The sequence below is a fragment of the Phalacrocorax carbo genome, chromosome 1, assembly GCF_963921805.1.
Source record: "Phalacrocorax carbo chromosome 1, bPhaCar2.1, whole genome shotgun sequence".
NCBI lineage: Eukaryota > Metazoa > Chordata > Aves > Suliformes > Phalacrocoracidae > Phalacrocorax > Phalacrocorax carbo.
In genome coordinates this window covers 129998092-130019748 of record NC_087513.1, presented here as the reverse complement: position 1 = coordinate 130019748, position 21657 = coordinate 129998092, and the positions used below count along the sequence as shown (strand labels likewise).

Here is a 21657-nt window from a genome sequence, read left to right as displayed (position 1 = left end):
TGTATTGAGGGCTTTTGGTTTATTCCCACACAGCTACTGAATAGCTTTTCAGAGGTCTTGAAGTTTTTCTCCACAATAAGAATCCAACTCCTGCCCTGTGGATCCACATCTAATTTTCATTTCTATGATGTGGAAACTCTTTGAAAAGGTGCTAACATATTCCTTGCCATCTTCAGCTTTTGATGACTGAGTCAAGATTGTGGCTGTGTTTCTTAGGCCCCCTTTTTCTAAAGCACAGGATAACTCCCAAGGCCATCAGAAGTTCTGAGATGATCTTAGGATATTGTGTAAGTGTAGGTGTTCCTGCATCTGTTTTTTTCTAAATTATGCACATCCCAGGCTCAGGTTCTCTGTACAGCTTGGATATTAAATGTGATTTTGATCTTTTTACTATGGCACATTTTATTGTGTTAATGATGGCCCCTTTTAGAAAGTCTTTGGAGTTGACTATCTTGACACAGAAGATTGCTACTGGCCAGCTGATTTTGTGAGATGTTCCTGGGACTTGATCAAGGACACTTCTCATGTTGATTAGCTCCTTTTTACTAGCTTCAAGCAGCATTTGTGTCAGCCTTGTGCAATATGTCCAGCCTTGCAGATGTCAGAGCAACTGATACAGTTGTTTTTTCCAGATTACAGGGCACGTTGTAGATTATTTCTGTAGGCATCTTGAAGGAGAACAATTGTATGTAACCAGCCCTTTCTGGGGACTAGGGATTTTACTTTGTATTTGTCGCATAGCTTTGAGTCTTGGCAGTGACTTTTGCTTTGTAGTGTCACTTTGGACAGGAGGAAGAAGATATGTAGGGCAAGGTCAAATGCAATTATTATGGTATCATAGCAAACTTCTCTGTCTGTAGAACTGGCTGTCTGTTTAACGTGCTCGCTTTTAGCCTATGCTTATTATGAGGAAGCCACTTTTGTTAAGGTAGCTTAAGCAATGTAGTTAGAACATATCCGAGTTTGTGGTTTCGCTTTAAGCCAACACTTGTTTCTAAAACATTTCTGTGAATGAGGCACCAGTGAATATTTAGAACCACTAAGATATCTTTCAAACAAAAGATGACTTAAACTTCCTTGCTGTGTTTTGACAACACGTAAACCCTGATTTGGATTATGGGGAGGCTTTTTATATTTTGGTTCAGTAGGAAAGAATGAAGAATCTTAAGGATTCCAGCTTTCCCCTCAAAAGAACTTGAAAATCAAGTATTGTAAACAGTATCATGTTTGGAAAAACTGAATTCATGGTTGCAATGTCATCCTTTTTTAATCTGAGATGGAAAGAACAAGCATTAAATTGTGTTTGGGACATGACGAATAAGTAGATGTTATGGTCAGCCTAAGATTATACCCAGCTAGTTTTCAAGCCTGAACAAAGACAAAAATTAGCTTGTCTTTAGTAATCTGCTTTTGTTTGTACAGCTTTAAATATATTTTGCCCTTTCTTGACAAATGGACTATAAGCATACAGAGAAAAAAGGATTAGAATGGATACCGATTTTACGCTTGTAAACTAGTTACTAAAATGAGTGTTCTGCTTGTAGTTTTCACATACAGGATGAACTTTGCTAGTTGCCTCTAGATGATTCTGATAAATTAGTGTCCTGTTCTGTTGTTCTGTAGATGCTTATGAAACAGCTAAGATGCTATGTGAGCAGTACTACATGGTGGCACCTGATCTGGAAGTTGAAGAATTCAATGGTAATTGTGAAATTAAGTGACATATGGAAGAAAAACCATTTCTAATATCTGTGATTTCTAGTTCCGTTAATTAATTGTAAGTTATAATTTGAGCTCTGCAGTCCTGTATGCAGAGTTACTTTTCTTCTTCTAATGTGTCTACATGGGCACCTGATTTATAGTTTATCATCACAACATGTTTGTTTACTTCCTGATGCTGAATGCAGAGTGCTAGCTGCTGATTTTGCTACCACTTTAAGGAAAGTAAAGTGGTAGAGTCCCCATAAGTGGGAAGGAAATGTGCCTGCCTTGTAAATAATCTTTTCATAGCCCTGAAATACGTTTCATTTTGAAGTATGCTTGTAAATTCCACTATCAGTCCCTGCACCAGTGATAAGCTTTTCTGTGTCAGATGGCAAAATTAGAAACTTTTTTTACGTAGTCTATGCTTTAAGTCCTATCGTAAACTTCTCATGTGAAAATCTGTTTCAAGTTGATTGCAAAGATGAAAATTGGATGCTACAAAACTGATGAGACAGTCCTTGTCAGTGTGTTGACTGATCATTTCTATTGACAAAAGGTAGATTTTTTTTTGGTTAAAAAAAGTCTTGAGTGATCCTCTCACAAATTTGGGACAGCTGTCCAAACATAAGACTAAGATGCTTCCAAACTTCAGCAGAAGAATTGCAAAAGTCTCAGAAATAGCTAACATTCAAAATGAGCAACATATGTTCCTATATATCACAAACTCCAAAGTACCATTTAATATTGTAGAAATACTTGTCTACACAAAGTGATATTGTCAACATTGATGTATTACTACCAGTCCCCTCTCCCAAAATCAAATGACTCAACCTTCCCCCCTCCAAAAGGGAGTAATTTTTAGAGCTGAAAGTACTGAGTGCTGCAGCAGAGGAACCAATGCAAAATTCATTTGAAGCCCTAAGTAAAAAAAAAAGATCCAACAGTAGACAAAACAAGTTGCTGGATCTCATAAAAAAAAGTGAGGAAAGAATTACTTGTTTCCTTTAAACTAGCTTATTATCAATGTGAGGAAAGTGACTTTGCAAATTACCTCACAAGAGCAACAGTAATGTGTTTTCTACATGTACTCTATGCCTCAAATGAGTACGAATCAGCCTGCTTTGGTTTTGGTGATGTATAAGAGAATTGGAGGGTGGACTCTGACAAAATAAACAGAATAAAACAGCAAATTGCTTGCCTTGCCACTAGTTTACAGAGCATTATTTTGGTCTTCTCCTTTTCCTAGGAGTTTTCACTACTGTGTCTCTTAAAGTGATAACTGGTATTACTATCAGCCCTTATTGCTAAAAAGGATGAAGTTGACTCCAGTCATGTTCTGTGTGCACGTTAGTATCTTCCTGCAATTTATCAAGCAGACTTTTCTTCAATCTGAACTGCTGCTGAGTCTGACAAGCTGTACCTGTATAATTTAATGCCAGTAGATAATTGGATGTTCAGGGATGACTGCATCTTCAGCACCAAAGCTGTCCTGGAAAGTATTAAATGCAACTGTATTATTTCCTGCCAAATGAATTAGCACTCTAGCATTGAGAGCTGTGCCAAGCTATACACCTCTGCTGAAACACTAACAACAGAACAACAGTGGACAAACAATTCAGTTATGATTTGGAATAGGAAAACTGTTATATTGTTTGAAATATATTTTGAAAAATTTCATTTCATGTACTTTAATTAAGGGAACATGTAGTAGTTTTTAGAATATTTAAACAGTGAATTTTTTTAGTTCAAGAATCTTTGTGCAGCAAATGTTATGCTTAAATACTGTGTCGGTTAAGAAAGTTTCCCACATAAGTGGGAAAGTTCTCTTAGTTAACATACATTGTCAGTATGAAATTGACCGCTGCTTAGTTGAAGCTTCATATCTAAACAAAGTCTGCTGATATAGATGTCTCTGAGAAGGTGTTATTTTAGGTGACAGCAGTAACTGAAATTTGTGGTTTTAATTCATGGAGCTAATCTTGCACTTGGAAAAATAGAACATGCTTATATAGTTGTCTTTGCCTACAGTTCCATGTTATTCCTGTAAATAGAACTGTTACAAAATACTGTTTTGAAAGAAAATAATTTGACTTTTTTATTTTTATTTTCTTAGCTAAAGCTCCAAACAAGCCTATTCAAGTAGTCTATGTACCTTCTCATTTGTTTCATATGTTATTTGAATTATTCAAGGTAGGTTTTACTTGTTAATGTTTGGAAAGGTATTGTGAACTTACATTACTGTTGAAATTGAGATTCTTCTCAGTTACAGCTCTTAAATGCTATTTCAGTCTCTGTTTCTTAAGCTTATTCTTAACTGAAGAGGTTCTGAAACTGTTAAAAGCTAGGCTTACAGCCTTCTCTTATGGCCTTTTGTATTTATTTAAATTTCTGTGTTTTCCCACTTCTCCTCTTGTGCTTTTGCAGCTGATTAACTTAAAACACTCATAGTCTGTGCAATATTTGTTACCTTGCAGTTTTCATAAGCTTGCTTCTTTACTGCATATTTCAGGACTGGTTAGGATCAGTGCCTCTTTTTTACTGTGAAAACCGCCTCTATGTCCTTGAATAGTGTAAACTACATGCTTGCTTTGTTTGTGTTTTCTGAATAATTGGAACAACAGTGAAAATGGAACATGTGAAAGCTATTGTATGTGTTTGAATAAGATAGATGGTCTCTAGGTGGTGCAATTTAACACTAGAAATTCAGGGAAAAATCCATTTGGTCAGAGAAACTTTTTTGTGAATAAGGATATTTTGGGTTTGATTTCTGACAGTTGTCCAGTATGTTCATTTAAATCTTGCCCTATTTTGCCATTTGTAACATTAGTTCTAGGGCAGAACAGGTGAGAATTTGTACACTGCTTGTAGGTATGTTTTGGTACAAGTCATGAAACAATATGAAACCAATAAGTAATGGTAATCTGTGACAGACTGGCAGAGGAAACTCTGTTAATAGATATGATAAAGTCAGATTGATGGATGGTAAATTAACAAATTATGTGACCCAGGCTGAGAAAATCAAAGCTTGTTTCCTGTGGTGAATGACTATTGGTGTTCTGCAAGATGGAGATGAAGGGTGTTGTCATCCCTTATATATAATTACTTGATTTCACACAGGAAAAAATAAATCTTGTTTTATGTTCTCTGATTCTGTATCAAACAGATAAAAGTAAGCGTAATGGAGTTCTGATGTGAAAGTTTAACTGGACAATTTGTTGTCTTCAAAGCACTGCTTGAGTTTGTTTTAAATACAGCCTTTTCTGTCTTGTATACAAATGTATGACAAAGTATCTAGATTCAACAAACTAAATGCAAGTTCTAAGTTGTCACACAAAGCATATATGGTAAAGTTAAGATCAAAGACACTTTTTTTATTTGTCATCAGAATTCAATGAGAGCTACAGTGGAACTGCACGAAGGTAAGAGAGAAGGCTATCCATCGATCAAAACCTTAGTCACTTTGGGGAAAGAAGATCTATCTATTAAGGTAAATGCCTAAAAATAATATGCAGTTTACAAACCTGCTAGGTTTATAATAGTATGACTTTTAATTTGAAAAGGCAAATTAATTACTCTATCACTTCTGACATTTGCTTCATATTCATTAGAATAGAATATTTTCAGTTGGAAGGGAGCCTCAAAGATCATCTAGTCCAGCTGCCTGACCACTTCAAGGCTGACCAAAAGTTAAAACATGGTTTTTAAGGGCATTGTCCAAATGCCTCCTAAACACTGACAGGCTTGGGGCATTGACTGCCTCTCTAGGAAGCCTGTTGCACTGTTTGATCACCCTCTCAGTAGAGAAATGCTTCCTAACGTCCAGCCTAAACCTACCCGGAGGCAGCTTTGAACCGTTTCCTCACATACTGTCCCTGGGCACCAGGGAGAAGAGCTCAGCACCTCCCTCTCCGCTTCCCCTCCTCAGGAAGCTGTAAGGAGCAATGAGGTCACCCCTCAGCCTCCTTTTCTCCCAAGTAGACAAGCCGAAAGCCCTTAGCCGCTCCTTTAAGATTTCTAAAGTCATGTAGATAACGCTGCTCGAGTTCTGCAAGTTTTTTTCAGGACATAATGTTTAAAACTCTTAACTTTTCATTCCTTAGATAAGTGATCAAGGTGGAGGTGTACCTTTAAGAAAAATAGACAGATTGTTTAACTACATGTACTCAACAGCACCCAGGCCTAGTTTGGAGCCCTCAAGAGCTGTGCCTTTGGTAAGCAGTTGCAATATGTATTTAAATGTCCCTTTGCAATACTCTGGGTATATGTTTTCTTTCACTGCAACCTACTGGATCAGGTTTTCCATTGAAGAAATTATTATTAGCAGTTCTATGCAGGTAAAACACGTTATCCTAAGTTATCATTGCTTAATCTTTGGAATAGAAAACCACTTTCCTTCATCTTGACATTATATTCTTGGAAACAAGCGTGTCTGCATAAGCACGGTATTTTCACAGGTTAATGGACAGAATTTTTAGTGCTATACTACTGAGAAGGTGGATAACCTAATGAGCTCCTCTTTGGTGTGCAAATTATTGTTTATCAAAGTTTCCTGTAATAAATGTATTGAAAAGGTGAGCCACGCTGTCAGAATTATAGCACTTGAGAAACACCTGCTGGTAATGCACAAGCTTATATTGAACTTTGAAAATTATTTTTATAAAAGTTATGGACTGTAAAAACATACTTAAAAAAATAAATTCCCAAACATGTGTGTGATATGAACATTTTTGGTATATTACTGTTCATTTGGAAATATCTCACATGATATTCCCTTCTGAGATGTATCAGGGTCAGATTTCAAAGAAACAAAATTTCCCTGAAGTTTCTTCTAAGCAGGGAATTAATTTGTTGAATGCATAGATTCTTTTAGCAAGCGTGATTTTTTTTAATTATTATTGACATTAAATTGCTTCTAAATTATTACATATTGGCTCATTATGATAAAAATGATATAGCTACTGTTCCATTTGACTAGCTTTCAATAAATGGTTTAATACTGTGATACTGTATTCTTGCGTCTTCTCATCTTTGTTCTCTGTTGTTTCTGATGTAATCCTTTATCTTCAAGCATGTTGAGAAAAAGTTGATTCTTTGATACATTTCCCTTCCCTATTTAGAAACACTCTAATCTAGCGGGTTCTTAAGTGATATTCCGCCCCCCCTGCCCCCTTGATACCTCTGTGTTTGAAGTGCCTGCAGGCAGCTAATAAAATGTGGCACAGAGTATATGTGACTATTTCTGATATAAAATAATTAACAGTGAACTGAGGGTGAAACCAGTTTGGAGTGGTTCAGAGGTAATAAATTTCCTTTTAGATTTTTAGCATAAAGTCTTTATGGTACTGTCTTAGTCCACAGTTCATAACATTGTGGCATGTAAGTGTATTGCATTGTTTTCCCCAGTGTTTGATGCCACTGTGGTAGGTGTGAAATACAGTTCTGTGTCTGCATAAACTTGATATTAGTCCTTCACAGTGCCTACCTCTACAACGCATCTTAGTAATATGTTTCAAACTCTTGCTTTTTCATAGCAAATCATCTTGAATGGGATGAGTGATAGGGAACAGGCCTTAATTAAAATATAAACTTTTCTTCATATCAAGAATGGCAGAATTTTTCTTGATTCATAATCTGCCTTTGTTCTGTCTCTACTTTTGATCAGCAATTTACTCCATCAGCCTACAAGGATTTCCTGAACCTTGTTCTCACTATAAAGGTTACACCTTGATTACCAGTTGTATTCACTATTAAAATGTCTCTTCCTTTGTGGCTCTCTGATAGTAAAATGTGTTCTTAGGATAACACTGCCCCCCCCCCCCCCCCCCCCCCCGCACTGCGCCACCATGTATCTTTGGCAATGCATTCCTGTGTTTATTTCCTCATTTTCAAGACTGCTTACTTAAATTCTGTGGCATTCATACTTAGTATTCTACTATACCCCATTTTGGGGCTGTGTTTTCCTCTTTCAGCCTATATGTCACTGTAATCAGGCCTGCAAAGTATCCTCCTTTCTTGTGAACCTGGTGGCTTTTGCCCCATGAGCCTGACTGCCTGTTCATGACCGAATGTTGAGAAGAGTTGTTAAGCTCTGTCATTTATATAAGCGTGCAGAAAGAAAAGTCAAGAACCAGGAGTCTGTGGCATAGCTCTCCAATAAGAGGAAAAAGGACTTAGCAGTGAAGCTTGACCCGTTATGGATTATGGCCCAGATCCAGTTATAAAAACAATTATGCTATACTTTGTATGTCAGCCTAGAAATAAAAATTCTTTATCAGAAAGGTTCCGCATAAATCCTCTTCAAAGTCCATACAGAAGGAGAAGATCAAAGACCAAATCACTTAATATTTACCGTGTCCCAGAAGGTAGGTCTGTGCTTGTGTCATTCTTGACTTAAATAATACTCTAAACTAAATTGCAGTGTAGTGTAGATAGACTTACTTTTCTGTTCTAACTCTCCCTCCCCTTGTTTTTTGGTCCCTTGTCTCATTTATGAAACATTCATGGACTTGGGGAGTGGAAGACAGGGATGTTTTTTGTCAACTGATGAAAATTCTTTCTCAGTGTTGTTGCAAATTTTATTTAAAAACTGCTGAGAAACCTTGTTACCATGGCAGCATTTGGATTCTGGCAGGTCTTGTGTTCATCTGTACTAATGTATACATAGTGGAAGCATTAGAAACACATGGTAATGTTTAATTGTAATTAGGTTTTCTTAGAGAATTTAATGATTCTCTCTCTGGCAGCATTTGTTTATAGTGGGAGAAACGTGGCTTAAATTAGGTTTAATTAAGCCTGTACACACTAGCAATGCAGACGTAATAATTTCCTGTCTGTATAATGCATACTGTAATATTTAATGAGAAATTGGCTCTAAAAAGCTTTCCCTTCTCAAGGCAGATATGCCATCATTGACTATATTCTGTCTTGCAGACCTATGTAGTAATCACTTCTTGATAACTGTCTCTTGCAAAATAGGCCTTTTGCGAGGTCTTGCCTTAACAAGGTAGTCATAAAAAATATGAGGACAACAGATCCCAGATAAGTTATCTGTTTTGGAAAATACCCTGAAGACAACATACGGAAGAGACTGACAGGAAACTTTTGCAAGAGGGCAGTATGAAATAATTGTCAGCTAGCACAGAGCATAAGAGATTCTCCTGGAAGGGACAGGAGGCAAACAGAAGTTGGGCATGGATTTTAATGAGATGTAATTCCATAGAAAGGCAAGTATGGTGTGTTCTCAGGATTGCTTGATACTGCCCTTCAGTTGAGCTGTTCATGTGGGTATCTACTGGGGATATCTACTATCTATAATTTGCCTTTTGGTTGCTGTGTTTTTTAATTTCTGTGATGTACTTATTGCTGGTCTCCAGAAAAAGGTGCAAGTCAGCTTTGGGAATTTTTTTTAGTTCTTGCTAAGACACTCAAGTAACTTCTTTTTTTTTTTTTAAGAGATTCAGAAAGAAATGCATCTAGTTTCAAGACCAGATGTTTAAAAGTGATGCATGTGTCTCTAATGGGAATCTTTGAGAATTATGTTTTCAAAGCATACTGTTGTTTGAAAAGGTGCAGCGAAGCAACTGTTTCAATTGCAGAAATAGGCACTAATAACTATGACAAGCAGGACTGAATAGAAAAGGGCATCTTTGGCATTTCTGTTTCTTATTTGGCTCAGAACTGAGTGAGCACCTCTAACCAATTTAAGATCACTAAATTTAGACTGTTGTAAAAACAAGGCAAAGAGGTCAAAAGATACTGTAGAGATAGTAGATGACAGCAAGAGAATTTCTGATGGATACTGTAGTACAAAGTGCTTTAATGGTCACCCCTCCCTCGAGGGATTTACGATGAAGTGATACCACATGTTAGCTGTGTATAATGCTCACAAGTCCTTCTTAGCCTTCTCTTCTTTTGGTATAATCTTGGGGCTTTGTTTTTAAGAATTCGGGCATGATTGTCAGTTATCTGTCAGGTTGCCTTTGTAGAAATATTATAGTGGAATGAGTTTACTGGTTTTCTGAAAACTTTAGATGTTTAATTCTTCTTGTAATTCATCCTTACAGGAAAGTTGTATTACTCCATTGCCTTGTGTATCCTCCTTTTCATACACTTGTGTGTCTGGAATTCTTCCTTTATTGCTCTGGATAGTCCTGAAAAATTCAGGGGGGGGTTTCAAGTGATTAATCAACTACTGTGATTCTCAGCATATACCCAGTCATCTGAAAAAGTTGATGTGTAGACCAAAATCTTGTGCCCTGGCTGCAGTGAGAGAGGCTTGGGTTTTTAAATAATTTTTTCGCAGAGGAGTGGCTTGGAAAATGTGCCAAGTGTTGACCTTGTTGCAGCTATGGTTATGAATATTAGTGTGTAAACTTAAAATCTAAAATATGTACCTGTCAAGTCTATTTTGCTTTGAAAATTGTGTGGTCTGTACGGGGTCTCAGTCCTCAGATCATTCAGTGCTGTGAAATCCTGATCTTTTGTTAGATGGGTGAGCAACAGTGAGGATTATTTGCCTTGTTGTGCTTTGTGTGTAGTCTTCTACAGCAGTCTTCTGACCTCTATTTTGCAGTATGGCATCAGCAATCACTTAATAGTGTGACCTAGATGAAGTAAACAGAGTTGCCTCTGGCTTTCTTGCATAGTATCCTAAGTGCAGAGACATTTGAGAATAATAATCCCAGGCTTGTGGGAGGAAAAACATGCTGTCAAAAATGTGATTTTTACCAAAGAAGGAATGGGATATTATAGCAATGGTAATCATAGTGAGGAAGCAGTAGAAGGTATTGGTTTGTTTTGATGATTGGAGGCAGCATGTACTGTATGTTACGTCTACCTGCCTCTCTGAAAAAGTGCAAGATAGACAAAGAACTGATATTTTTCCCTCTTTTTGACTTGAACTAAAAAATCATGCCTAGGAAAAAAGGCCGGATACCAACTTATAGTGTAGACTGAGTAATAAAGGAAAGCATGAAAAGTAATTTGGTGCAAATCTAATATTTAGGTATCTTCTGTTTTATAAATGATTGCGGTGGTCTGTTCCATTTTTTTAACTTGCCATCACGTTTTTCCTTTTTTCTTGTTTTTGTAGGCTGGGTTTGGCTATGGCTTGCCAATTTCTCGTCTGTATGCTAGGTACTTTCAAGGTGACCTTAAACTCTACTCAATGGAAGGCGTTGGTTCAGATGCTGTAATTTATTTGAAGGTATGAATTTGACCCTTTTATAAGCTAATAATGCAGTGCAATTTGCTTATAGCAGGCTGAATAAGTGAACTTCCTCTCTTTTCATTCTTCAACTTGTTTTCAGATTTGTAATTGCTGTCTTCATTATATTTTACCTAAATCGGTTACACAGAATCCTAAAAACCAAGGTTATAAATATTAACACAGCACTAATGCTAGTTTGCTTTGATTCCCCTCCCCGCCCCTCAGTCCTGTGTTAGATCTTTTCGTTTTGTTAATCTGTCCTAAGTGCTGAATTTTCAAAGAACTGTGTGATGAGAGATAATTTTGGCTAATACTTTCTGATTCTAAAAGTTTTGACCACAATAAAACTGAGAAGACTATTGACTAACTCCTGACTAGTACATATTTTTTTTTTCTATGCAGTTCTTGACCTTTGTGCAATAGACTGTATTGATCCTGTTGTCATCTTTTGGGAGATCCCAGGCTACTCAGGGGCTTAAGGTTGAAACTAACTGTCTGAATTTCATCGGGGAATTTAAGGCAGTTTAGCGTATAGCTCATGTGCAGGTCATTGACTTAGCGTTGTCAGCATGCCTCGCTGTATGTAGCGAGTGAGTTGTGGAATCTTATGCTAAGTTTAGTTTCTGATGGGTTTTATCCTGTGCATGTATGTGTGGAGGAGAAAGGTATGGTCTTCCTCAGAGGATAAAGGCATGCTAACAGGCTGAACTAGATCAGTCCTCACAGATCAGTATGCTGACAGAGTCCAAGCTGGTTGAAGTTAAATGCTTAGGTAGCTGTCTGCCCCGTGTCAATGACAAATCTCCCTAAAATGGTTTTGACAAAAACCTTTTTTCTTGCTATCCTTGTCGACATCGGTTCCTAGAAAAAGGCAATATTTTAAAGTGTTATTATTTTCTTTTAACTTTTACTGTGACTACTGCGTTGACTGTGACTAGAGCAATTAGTCACAGATAAAGTATTTTCAAAATAGTGTTGTGACGTGTAACACTTGGATAATTGAGACACTTCTTCAATACAGAAGTTGTAACTGTAGAACTCCCCAGAGCATCACCTTGCTGTCGGTATCTTTAACGATATTTTACCATTGCTTTTGTTTTTCCATAGGCTCTTTCAAGTGAATCATTTGAAAGACTTCCCGTTTTTAATAAGTCAGCATGGCGACACTACAAGACCACACCTGAAGCAGATGACTGGAGCAATCCTAGCAGTGAACCAAGGGATGCTTCTAAATATAAAGCTAATCGATAATTTGCTACCTTTTGTCTCTGTCGGAGATGACCTCTGCATTCAGTATAAAGTCTCTGCTTTGTTCCAAAATCCTTCAAACCACAATAGCTAATTACTTCCAAACAAAGACCTAATCAGGGCATTGAAAAATACTAAGAACAAAGTGATGATTGGGACTTAAAGGAAGGCACTAAGCACGGTTGGTATGTGAATCCTGCCTACTTCACCAGAATATGCTTGGTTGCTTCAGTCATGCGTTGACAAAAGGGATCGCACTGCGATTGCACTTAAGAATACACTGTTGTAACAAAGACAGTATTTAAAGTGGCCATTTTTGTTCCAATATAAGGGTTGGCAAGATGTGCAGGATCCTTTTAAATGGTGAATAGTGTCTTGCACAGCAATATGGCATAAGAGAAAAATTCTAATGTAGTTAAACGTAAGCTTTGAAAAATCCACTGTTTGCTGCATTTTATATTGCACAGTGTCACCTGTTACGGAAGATCCCTTTGAGCTCTTCAGATCTTATATCTAATGAGCTTATAAATGCATTGTTCTAAGAAGGGTTGTGCAGCTTTAAACTGATGCTTTACACAAATTTCCAAATCAATTTGTCAAGTGCATACAAAAATTATGTTGTTACGAGACATTGGGACTTCCACTTCTTGGTATGCACCTTAACGATTTTCCTGACATGCAAACACAGAAATGCATTTCTATACATTTTTCCTTGTTTTGAGGAAAGATCGTAAGTAGTTAGATCATCTCTTCCTACAAGAAATTCCGTCATCACGGGGCAGGGTGTAATTCAATTTCATGCTTATTGCCTGTCATCTCGGGGGGAGGGGGAAGGGGGGTTGGGGAGGGGAGAGAAATGCTGAAAGGCCAGACAGCCAGTCATGCAAATGAATTTGCCTTAAGAGTGTTGGTTGCTTGGAACCCAATTAGTGTAAAACCTGTAAATAGTTTGCAAAGTTATTTATATATTCAATGTCTGACTGTAGTCTGGTAATCTGAATTTGTAGTGTATATAAAGATGTTGTACACCAGCTTTTGGAAAGCGTCATTGGTCTAAATACATGAAACTGGAAATATCGTAGAAATGGGAGGGACAAAACATAGCTGGTACCTGATTTAAGGAAAACAAAAAATCAAAGAGAGAAAACCTAAGTATTTTCCCCTTGAATTTGTTGTAAGGGTTATTGCTGACTGTTAGGAAACTGTTCTTCACCAGGTCTTTGCCAAATACTGTTCCTGATACTATGGCCTTTCAGAAAAAAATTGTGAAACTTGGAAGTTCTGGTGATAGCCTAGCCATGGGAATAAAGTAGATGAGTTGTAAGCAACTCCGCTGCACCCTCAGTTTCTCTTAGGTGTTTTGATATCTTTTTTGAAAGATATTACTGATTTTAGCATGGAAAAATGAAACTTGTTTACTAAAATTGTGGGGGAACTGTCCCTTTTGTCCTCCCAGTATTTATTTTTATAAAGAACTGATCTATTAGGTAAACAGGGAAATGCTGAGAAATTCCTAGCTATTTTTTTTAAAAAAATAATTTTAGTTTGACTTAACGATAGTACTTTGCACTTACATAGCACATTTCATCAAAGGATTACAAAGTGCTTTGAGCAATAAACTTCATATAGCCCCATTTCTGAAGAGTTGGAGTCGTTACCTTGCAAACCCTTCCTCTTACCTGCTGCAGTCAGTTCAAGAATTTGCATGTGAACGATTAATGAGTTTGCAGGGCCTGAGGTTCTGTGGGCTACACCATACAGGTACGTCACGCTGGAGCACCAGTTTTAATGTGCTCTCGTACACGTCTCTGCAGAGCGCTGCCGTACTGTCAGAGGTGGAGACACCAGGACAGGTGCTGCTGAAGGCTGTTTGACTTGGTAGCTGGTAAAGGGTGCCCTTCTGAGCCCCCTCTGCCAGCAGGGAGGAAGAGGGAGTGTGCTGATGGGGCTGCCCTCTTCTGTTCCCAAAGCAGGCTCATTTGACCCTGGCTAGGGGATCTTTACGTGGCACGGCGAGGGTGTAACACACGTGGCCTTCAGAGCAGTAATTTCCACAACTTTAGGCACTGCTGCAGAGAAGGGAAATTGCTATTCAAGCGATACAGCTATGCTGCTGGGGTGAAACCAGAGTAGTGGTTTGACTGAAACATTGGCTGGAAGTCACATCTACTAAAATTTAGTCACTTAACTTCCGCCCTCACCCATAACTTTTTACTGCTTTAAAATTCATTTCAAGTTGTGTATGTTTACTAGAAATCGCAGAGGAGGGCTTGCTTCAAAATGGAAATCTGTGATGAAACTAATATTTTCCAGTTGCGTGTGGTCAGTTTTTCCTAGAACGTTACCTAAAACATTCCAAGAAATACGATAGTTTGTGTGAGAAGCTGAGCTTCAGCTTTTTTTAGAAATCTTATTTTGAAATAGTAAATCCTGGCCTGGTGCTTCTTTTTGGCTGTCTCCTTCTACATGAAGAGGAGAGGGAACCGAAAGAAAAGAAAGGATGCAGGCAGATTGAGCTGTTTTCATGAAGTGAATATAAGCCATGGAAGTCAATGAACCAAAACTGAAGATACCATGGAGGATGTTACGGTACACTAGTCATGCGCTTCTTCATTCACAAAATCCACTGGCTGGCTTTCAGGACTGAAGCGCTCCAGGACTTGAAAACTGAAGTCCCCTCAAACAGCGCCTATTTCAGAGAACCCTGAGCACCTACAAACAGCTCAAAGCAGGCAGGTAGGGGGCAAGGAATGCATTTTCTTTCCATTTCTCAAAGTCTGTTCATGGGAGTTACGGTGAATGCAAGCAAGAAGCAACTCTTCTCCAACCTCATCTAGGCAGCCTGTGCTTTAGTGGAGATCCCAGGTGTGCCATAAATTCTTCACTTATTGTCCTCGTGCCATGTTTCTGCATAGGGGTATTAGTCTGAAAACTGCCTTAGGAAAAAACGGCTGCAGACCTTCGATTAGAAGAAGAGTTTTTCAGTAGGTATGCCTGAAAAGTGAGGGGGGGTGGGTTTTTAATATGGCTAGTTTAACTACAGATAGTGATCTCTTTTTCACTTAAGTCTACCTTTGATTGGAGTCTGTCATAATTCTTTGTTTTAATATCTTGGGGCTGTTAATTCCAAACTTTCTGATGATACAAAAGTATATTTCTTTTTATGGATTTCAGATGTTATGGCCTGCTAATGTTATTGCAACCCGACACATCAATAGAAGAAAATGTTTTCAGTGAAAATGCATTGTATTTGTTGTGTTTAGTGATTAACAGAAACAAACTCAGCAAGAGGTAGAGGTGCTTGCTCCTCCATTCTTCCTGAGAATTTACAACTTCTATGTGTCGTAGTGTAACAAGTAGTTTAACTTTTTTGTCCAGTGCATTTTTCTGGTGTACATGTCTTGAACATAATCTATTAATCCCCTGCCTAGTTTGATATTAATAGATACTGGAGTCTCTCTAAATAATATACACAGTCACGCTCCCGGCTTTTCTAGGCTTTGTTTTGAGGCTAACAAGAGGTCTTTCAGAGTCAGCATTTGATGAGAAATATTCAGAAGATACTGAAATGCATCTTCTACAACTCAATTGCACAGTCTTTGCCTCTGTACTTGACTGTGATGACCTAGCATAGTACTAAGAAAGTCTTTGTCCTGCTGCAGTTGTGCTACCTCTTGGGCAGCGTCTAAAGCAGGACCCTCGACACATGCTTAAAGCACATGGATATTAATTGTAGCATTCCTGGAAAACTCAAGCTACGTTTTGGCTATGTAAACTACACTTGCTGCTCCAAGTGGATAACATACTTCCCTTTGTCCTCAGTGGCGTGTAGAATTTGCTTTGAAACAGCTGTTTGTGTTCTCCAAAAAGTGAGCAAGAGTGATCGTTCCGTGCAGTGCAATCTCCTGTTCACCTCCACCCAAACTTAGTATTTAGGGTGAAATCTTGACCTTGTTGACATGGAAGACATTTGTTCCCCCATCTTTAATAAGCACTTCTAGATCCTTTTGTGTTAGGTGCTGCAAAGTGCAAAGTGGTTTTGAATGATATAAATAATTTTGTAGAAAACAGCCTAAATGTTTATTGTTGTTAGTTATCTCTTGAGGATGACCACGTCTGAGTGGTGTTCAGTTCCCTTGCATGTTTCTTCAGTTGCCGTATAGATGCTGTGGTTTCTAATAGCTCTTCATCTCTTCCTGACATACCCACCTGCCTATGAATTAATATATATAAATGTGTTTTTGCAGAACGTAAAAGAATATGATGGCACATGACAGAACAATGTTTGTTGAGTTCAAAGGTGAGTTTATTCACAAATGGGGGACATAGTTAAAATTTGTGTAGTGACTTCAGGGCTGAATCTTGCAAATACTTGCACAAGTAACCAGTGTACGAGAGTAATCCCACTTAAGTGAATCTGTTCTCAGGATCAGGACTTAAGCTGTTGACGTTAATTTGAAACAACGAAGATTTGTGTAATTGAAGTGGCTTTCTAATTAAAAATAAATCAGAAAAATTAAAGTTGATGTGCTTTAATTGCAGTATTGTGTTGCCTTAAGAGATCTCAGAAATTGGCATGGAGAGCTTGCTTGTTTGTTAAATCTAGAGATTTTTTTAATGTAGCATCAGTAGGATTGATGTGTTTGTGATAATTCTGACACTGTCAAACTAGTATTAATTGCTGTATTAAAATTTTTCCTTTGAATTAGTACTGCCGAGAGGTGCCAGATGGACAGTCCTTTGAAGCTCATACCTTCTATAGATCATGCCAGGCAGCGGCAGGGCACGATTCCCGGTGGTGCACTATCAGTGCTCTCAGCTCTTCAGCAAAGACTGCCCGTAGGCGAGGGACCCGCTGGCTGTGTCACGCTTGCCATCTCTAATGAGCTGTTAACAGCGTGCTAAACTTGTGTGGAGTCTTACATGTGAGTTTCTGAAGCGGGTACAAATCAAGTCAGTTTGTTCCCAGCATCGGTATTGGGACAGAACCCTTGCTGCTGAGCTGGCCTGGGTTGCACCTGGCATCCAAGGGGGAAGGAGGTCTTGTGTTGCCGTTCCTCTGAGGTGGCATCATTTGAATCAGCTGAGCCTGTAATGGAGGAGTGGAGAGCTAGTTTTTCACGAGCTTACTTGGTGATGTTTTAATCTTGAGTCTTCTGTAACTTGTTTTGGAATTGGTTCTAGTCCAATACCCGTGTATGTAATTTGTGTATGCTCTCATTTTCCTTTTTTCTTTCTGTTGCTGACAGATATATGTAAAAACTGCATGATGATATTTTTAAGGGACTGATTAGGCTTCACACGCTGTGGAGGTTAGTTTGTGATTTTGCAGCCCAAGGGCACCTTCACACACGCCTACAGAGGGACACCCCCAGAGAGCTGCACTTGGGAGCACGGAGTAATTTTAGACAGAAGTGTTTTTCTTGCCTGTTTTGTCACAAAGCAGTTTGAAATTTTCTATGGAAGCATACAGCTGAGTGTTTCCATGTCCATCCTCCCCCCTCCCCGCTCCAATTTATTGTTAGTATCTCAAGCATAATTTATTTTTAAGTGGGTTCTAGAACAATATATAAATGCAATTGATTCCATATCGTATTACTTTGAATTTTCAGGAACATTTAATCTGATTTGGTTTGTGTCAGATTTCCAGGCAGATTTTAAAACTTCAAAATGTTGAAAGTCTCTCTTAAATATGTTTTATTCCTGTCAGATGTAAGTCTTCATGAAATGCTTATTTTCACAAGAAACGCTGGTTTTCATTCTGAAGTTACCTTTCAGTGATTCTTGTCGCACGAGACTTGATTTGTTTTTAAAAAGATAAAATCACGTGCTAACATAGCTGAACTTCAGTTTTGCTATTATGCCATGGACCAGATATCAAAATATTTACAAAGATAGTAGTTGTCTGGAATTTGATTAGAGTGGAAAAATAGAAACATGAGATTTTTTTTTCACTAAGTGTAAATCTGAAGATGTCGCTTTCCGCAAAATAATGGAACTGCAAAAGCATTTGTGGGAGACTGGCTACTTGAAAAACTCGTCACTACAGAAATTACTCTGCGTCCATCACTTCTGCAACCATTTTCTTCTACATTATTCCTTTTTCCATACAGATGAGCTCCCTGGTTTCTAGGGTTTATGGCTGGGGGGGACGGACGGGGCGGGGAAGGGAGGAGGTGTAGGTGGGAATGTATACCCTAAAGTATTTTGGGGTAAAATTTAATTTTCTCTTTCGTTGTTTGAGAAAATGGGGTTAACCCAGTGACTCTTGGTTTGCTCTTGATTTTTTAACTGGCATTCATGGCTCTTACTCAGATCACTGAGGTAAGAAAAGTTCAGGCCTTTTACCTAGAAAATGGCTGTTTCTGAATAATTGCCTGAAGTAGGTGGTCTGCGGAAAGAACCCCAAATTCTCCTTTTCTCACTTTCATAGAGCAATCCAGAAATGGTTGTAGTTTAAGAACATTAAGTACAAATAATTGTAAATTAAACTTGGTGACTGAGAACTTTGCCATTTGAAAATATGAAGTAATATTTCAAAAAATGAGTTTCATTCATGTTCTTAATCCTTGTTTGTTTGGTTTTTTTCCCTTTGGTTTTATAGCCCTTACTGTTGATCAAGGCTTACTGATTTATTGATTTAATAATTTATTGGTTTAATATATTGATGCAAGTAACAGAAAGGAATTTGAGCCCTTGAATCATCGTTGTTACTGTGGCAGGAACACAGCTTCACAGTGCTTCAGACCGCTGGTTTGCGGAAATAGGGGATTTAGAGAGACCAAATTCAGAGAGATGCTGAAGTTTGGGCAGTGCTGATGCTTCCTCTGAAGTGAGTAGAGATGAAGCCTACAGTTTTAGCCGCTTCCTAATGTTTCTGTGTAGTGCGACATTTCCTTTAATGTTCAGCATTACTAAGGATTGCCTCTAACGCGTCCCTGCTTCCCGGAGTTTCTGACTTCCTGACACTGAAGCAGCAGGAGCTCCTACAGCAGTTTAGAACCAGAAGCGCGTTATCGGGGATTTCTCAAACTCTGGTATCCGATTGGTCTGGGTGCGTCGGCACGGTTTGTCACCCACCACGCATTGTTTTCTTTAGTTTCGATTTGGGGTTTTCTGCTATATAAATCTCCCTAAAGCTAAAATTTCCTGGGTTATTCTGAACGTTTAAAAAGTCTGTTGTAAAATGACACCCAAGGCTTCTACCTTGAAATTTCTTTGGCTTTCCATAGAGTTTTATTTCCAGTCATGACTTGTTTTTCATTTTCCTGAATTCAGTTTGTTACCAGGCAATTCCAGAGCAGGAGAATGCCTGGAGACCCACGTTTCTTGACTCATTAACTTTCTCATTAAGTAATAAATGAGGCTCCGGTTGGTCAGAATTCCGCTAGAACCGCGATGACAGTTTCTGTCCAGTGAGGAATTTTAGAACTTCAGATGAGAAGAAATGTGTGTGTTGCATTTTCTTGCTGCTTACCATTTGCCACGATAGGATATTCACAGGAGCTGAGCGGTTAAGTAGCTCCAAAAAATTGCAAAAATCTGTCAGTGTGTACTGCATAATATTTGGCAGGAGCTGTCTGTAGAACGTGAAGTATCTGGTTGCAGCAGGAGCACTAGAACGAGGATTTATGGCTGTAGGACACAGGCACGTGTGGGAGAAGAACTTGTACTAAGGAATCAGTTTGTCGTTGCACAGCATGTCTCTCTCAGACCCTTGTAGACTCATTCAGTACCTTGTTACTTTCAGTGGAAACAGAAATCTTGCAGTAGACAGTTTTAAAATGTAGTCAGCCATACAAAACATGTCAGGCACGCTTAATAGGAAAAAATTCAACTTTTTTCAGAGTAGGTGATGAATAGAAACTATCTCTGAGGCTGCTTTTATTTTTAGCTTTTGTACCATCTCCTCTAGTAGTAAAATTGAGTTTAGTAAATAATGCCTGCTGTATTTTGTCTCAGAGCATCAGCCATTCCAAAAATTCTTTACAGGAATCTGAAAATCCTTCTCTGTCTGGTGACTTGAATGATTTTTTTTTAATGTCTTTGGCCCAAACTATCGCCCTTTGTGTCTCCTAGCCCAAAGGCAACTGCCGTGTCACTTCGATTCTGCTAGCATGCAACTGGGAGACGTGATTTGACAGTTGTAAGATGATTTTCCTTCTCAATCTGCCACTGTGGGTTCTTTTCTTGATGTTAATAAACAAGCAGGCGTCTGTAAATACACTGATTTAAGACTTTCCAGAGGAAACCTTCAGTTCTGCCAGTTTTCAAGGTCACGTGTTGACCTGTGCTTTGGTACGGGAAAGCTTTCAAAGGCCAGCTTCATTAACACTTTCTTGTGGTGATGGAAACTGATGCCAGCTTGCATGGCTGTGAGATTTGAATGAGCATGTTTTATCAAGGTTCTTGATACACAGCTGTCAGTGCTCAAATATATAATTAACCTCTAACTTTTTGTTTATTAAGAAACAGTTGAACAGTTGGGTAAAACACGCAAAAAGATCACCTTGGGCACTTCCCTGTAGATACAATTTCATTCAGTTAATGGGTGAAGTCAATCCTGCGGATGGCGTGGTGGAACCACCACCCTTTGCATAACGGCTCGCTGCGCTTTAATTAGCTTCTACGCAGTTTATGTCCTTAATGTCAAACTGGCTTGAGTTCCCAGAAACAGGAAGCTGAAAGGAATCAGAATAGAGGTGCTTCACCTCATGGCATTATTTTTTCTCGCATTTCTTTAAAAGATACAGACTGAGCTTGCTGGTGTTTCTTGCTGGTTCTCCATGTTCTCTGTGCGTCTGTGATAGAAGTATGTGCTGTGGGGTGGTTTGAAGAAAAGGTGCTCTGGAGGGGAAGAAAAGGGGGGAGTTAAAAGAAGCCACCCAAGATCAGCTACACTGTTTGGATTAACGTTTAGTTTGGAACCAGCTGTTCTGGGGGGAATCGTTAGTTTTCTCACTGGATATGCCTTATGCAGTTTTGTATTTGTATGTGAACCATCTGAATATTTAAAATGTCCTTTTGTTCTTTTCTGGAATAAATGCGCTCATGGAGAGTCCTTTTAGATAACAAAAGCCGGGGGGTAGGGAGCCCCAAAACCAAAAAACCCCCCACATTTTCTTTGAGGGATAGTTTCATATTTTGTTTTGCCATTTGGCTTTTAATGATGTATTATAGCAGTCCAAGCTCAGGGCCTCCTTAAAAATGAAACTGGTTAACTTTTAAACTGATGATACAAAATATCTTAAGTATGGCCAAGTAGCAAAGTAACTGGGTTCCTACTGGTGTTCTAGGTCAGTTTTCAAGTGAAAAAGCTGGAGACTAGTATGGCATGTAGTACGTTGAACTAACTCAACCCTGTTGGTATGCAAAGCTAGTCACTTGTAAAGGACAGGTTATAAATAATCTACTTTTTACTGAATGGATCATGGCTTTGTGGTTCACAGTTACTTGGTTTTATGGAAAACCAGAGTTTGTAGGGAAGTATGATTAGA

General features: G+C 38.5%; 1 protein-coding gene across 1 annotated transcript in view; it reads left to right on the top strand.

Annotated features, from left to right (window-relative positions):
* The window catches only part of PDK3 (pyruvate dehydrogenase kinase 3), a 59593-nt gene extending 43363 nt beyond the window's left edge, over window positions 1-16230 (top strand). The window contains exons 6-11 of the mRNA XM_064473915.1: window positions 1624-1701; window positions 3818-3894; window positions 5090-5191; window positions 5805-5915; window positions 10796-10909; window positions 12020-16230. Of these exons, the coding sequence (XP_064329985.1) occupies window positions 1624-1701; window positions 3818-3894; window positions 5090-5191; window positions 5805-5915; window positions 10796-10909; window positions 12020-12163 (626 nt within the window). The 3' untranslated portion in view covers window positions 12164-16230. The remainder of the gene's footprint in view (window positions 1-1623; window positions 1702-3817; window positions 3895-5089; window positions 5192-5804; window positions 5916-10795; window positions 10910-12019) is intronic.
* Window positions 16231-21657: the final 5427 nt, after the last annotated feature.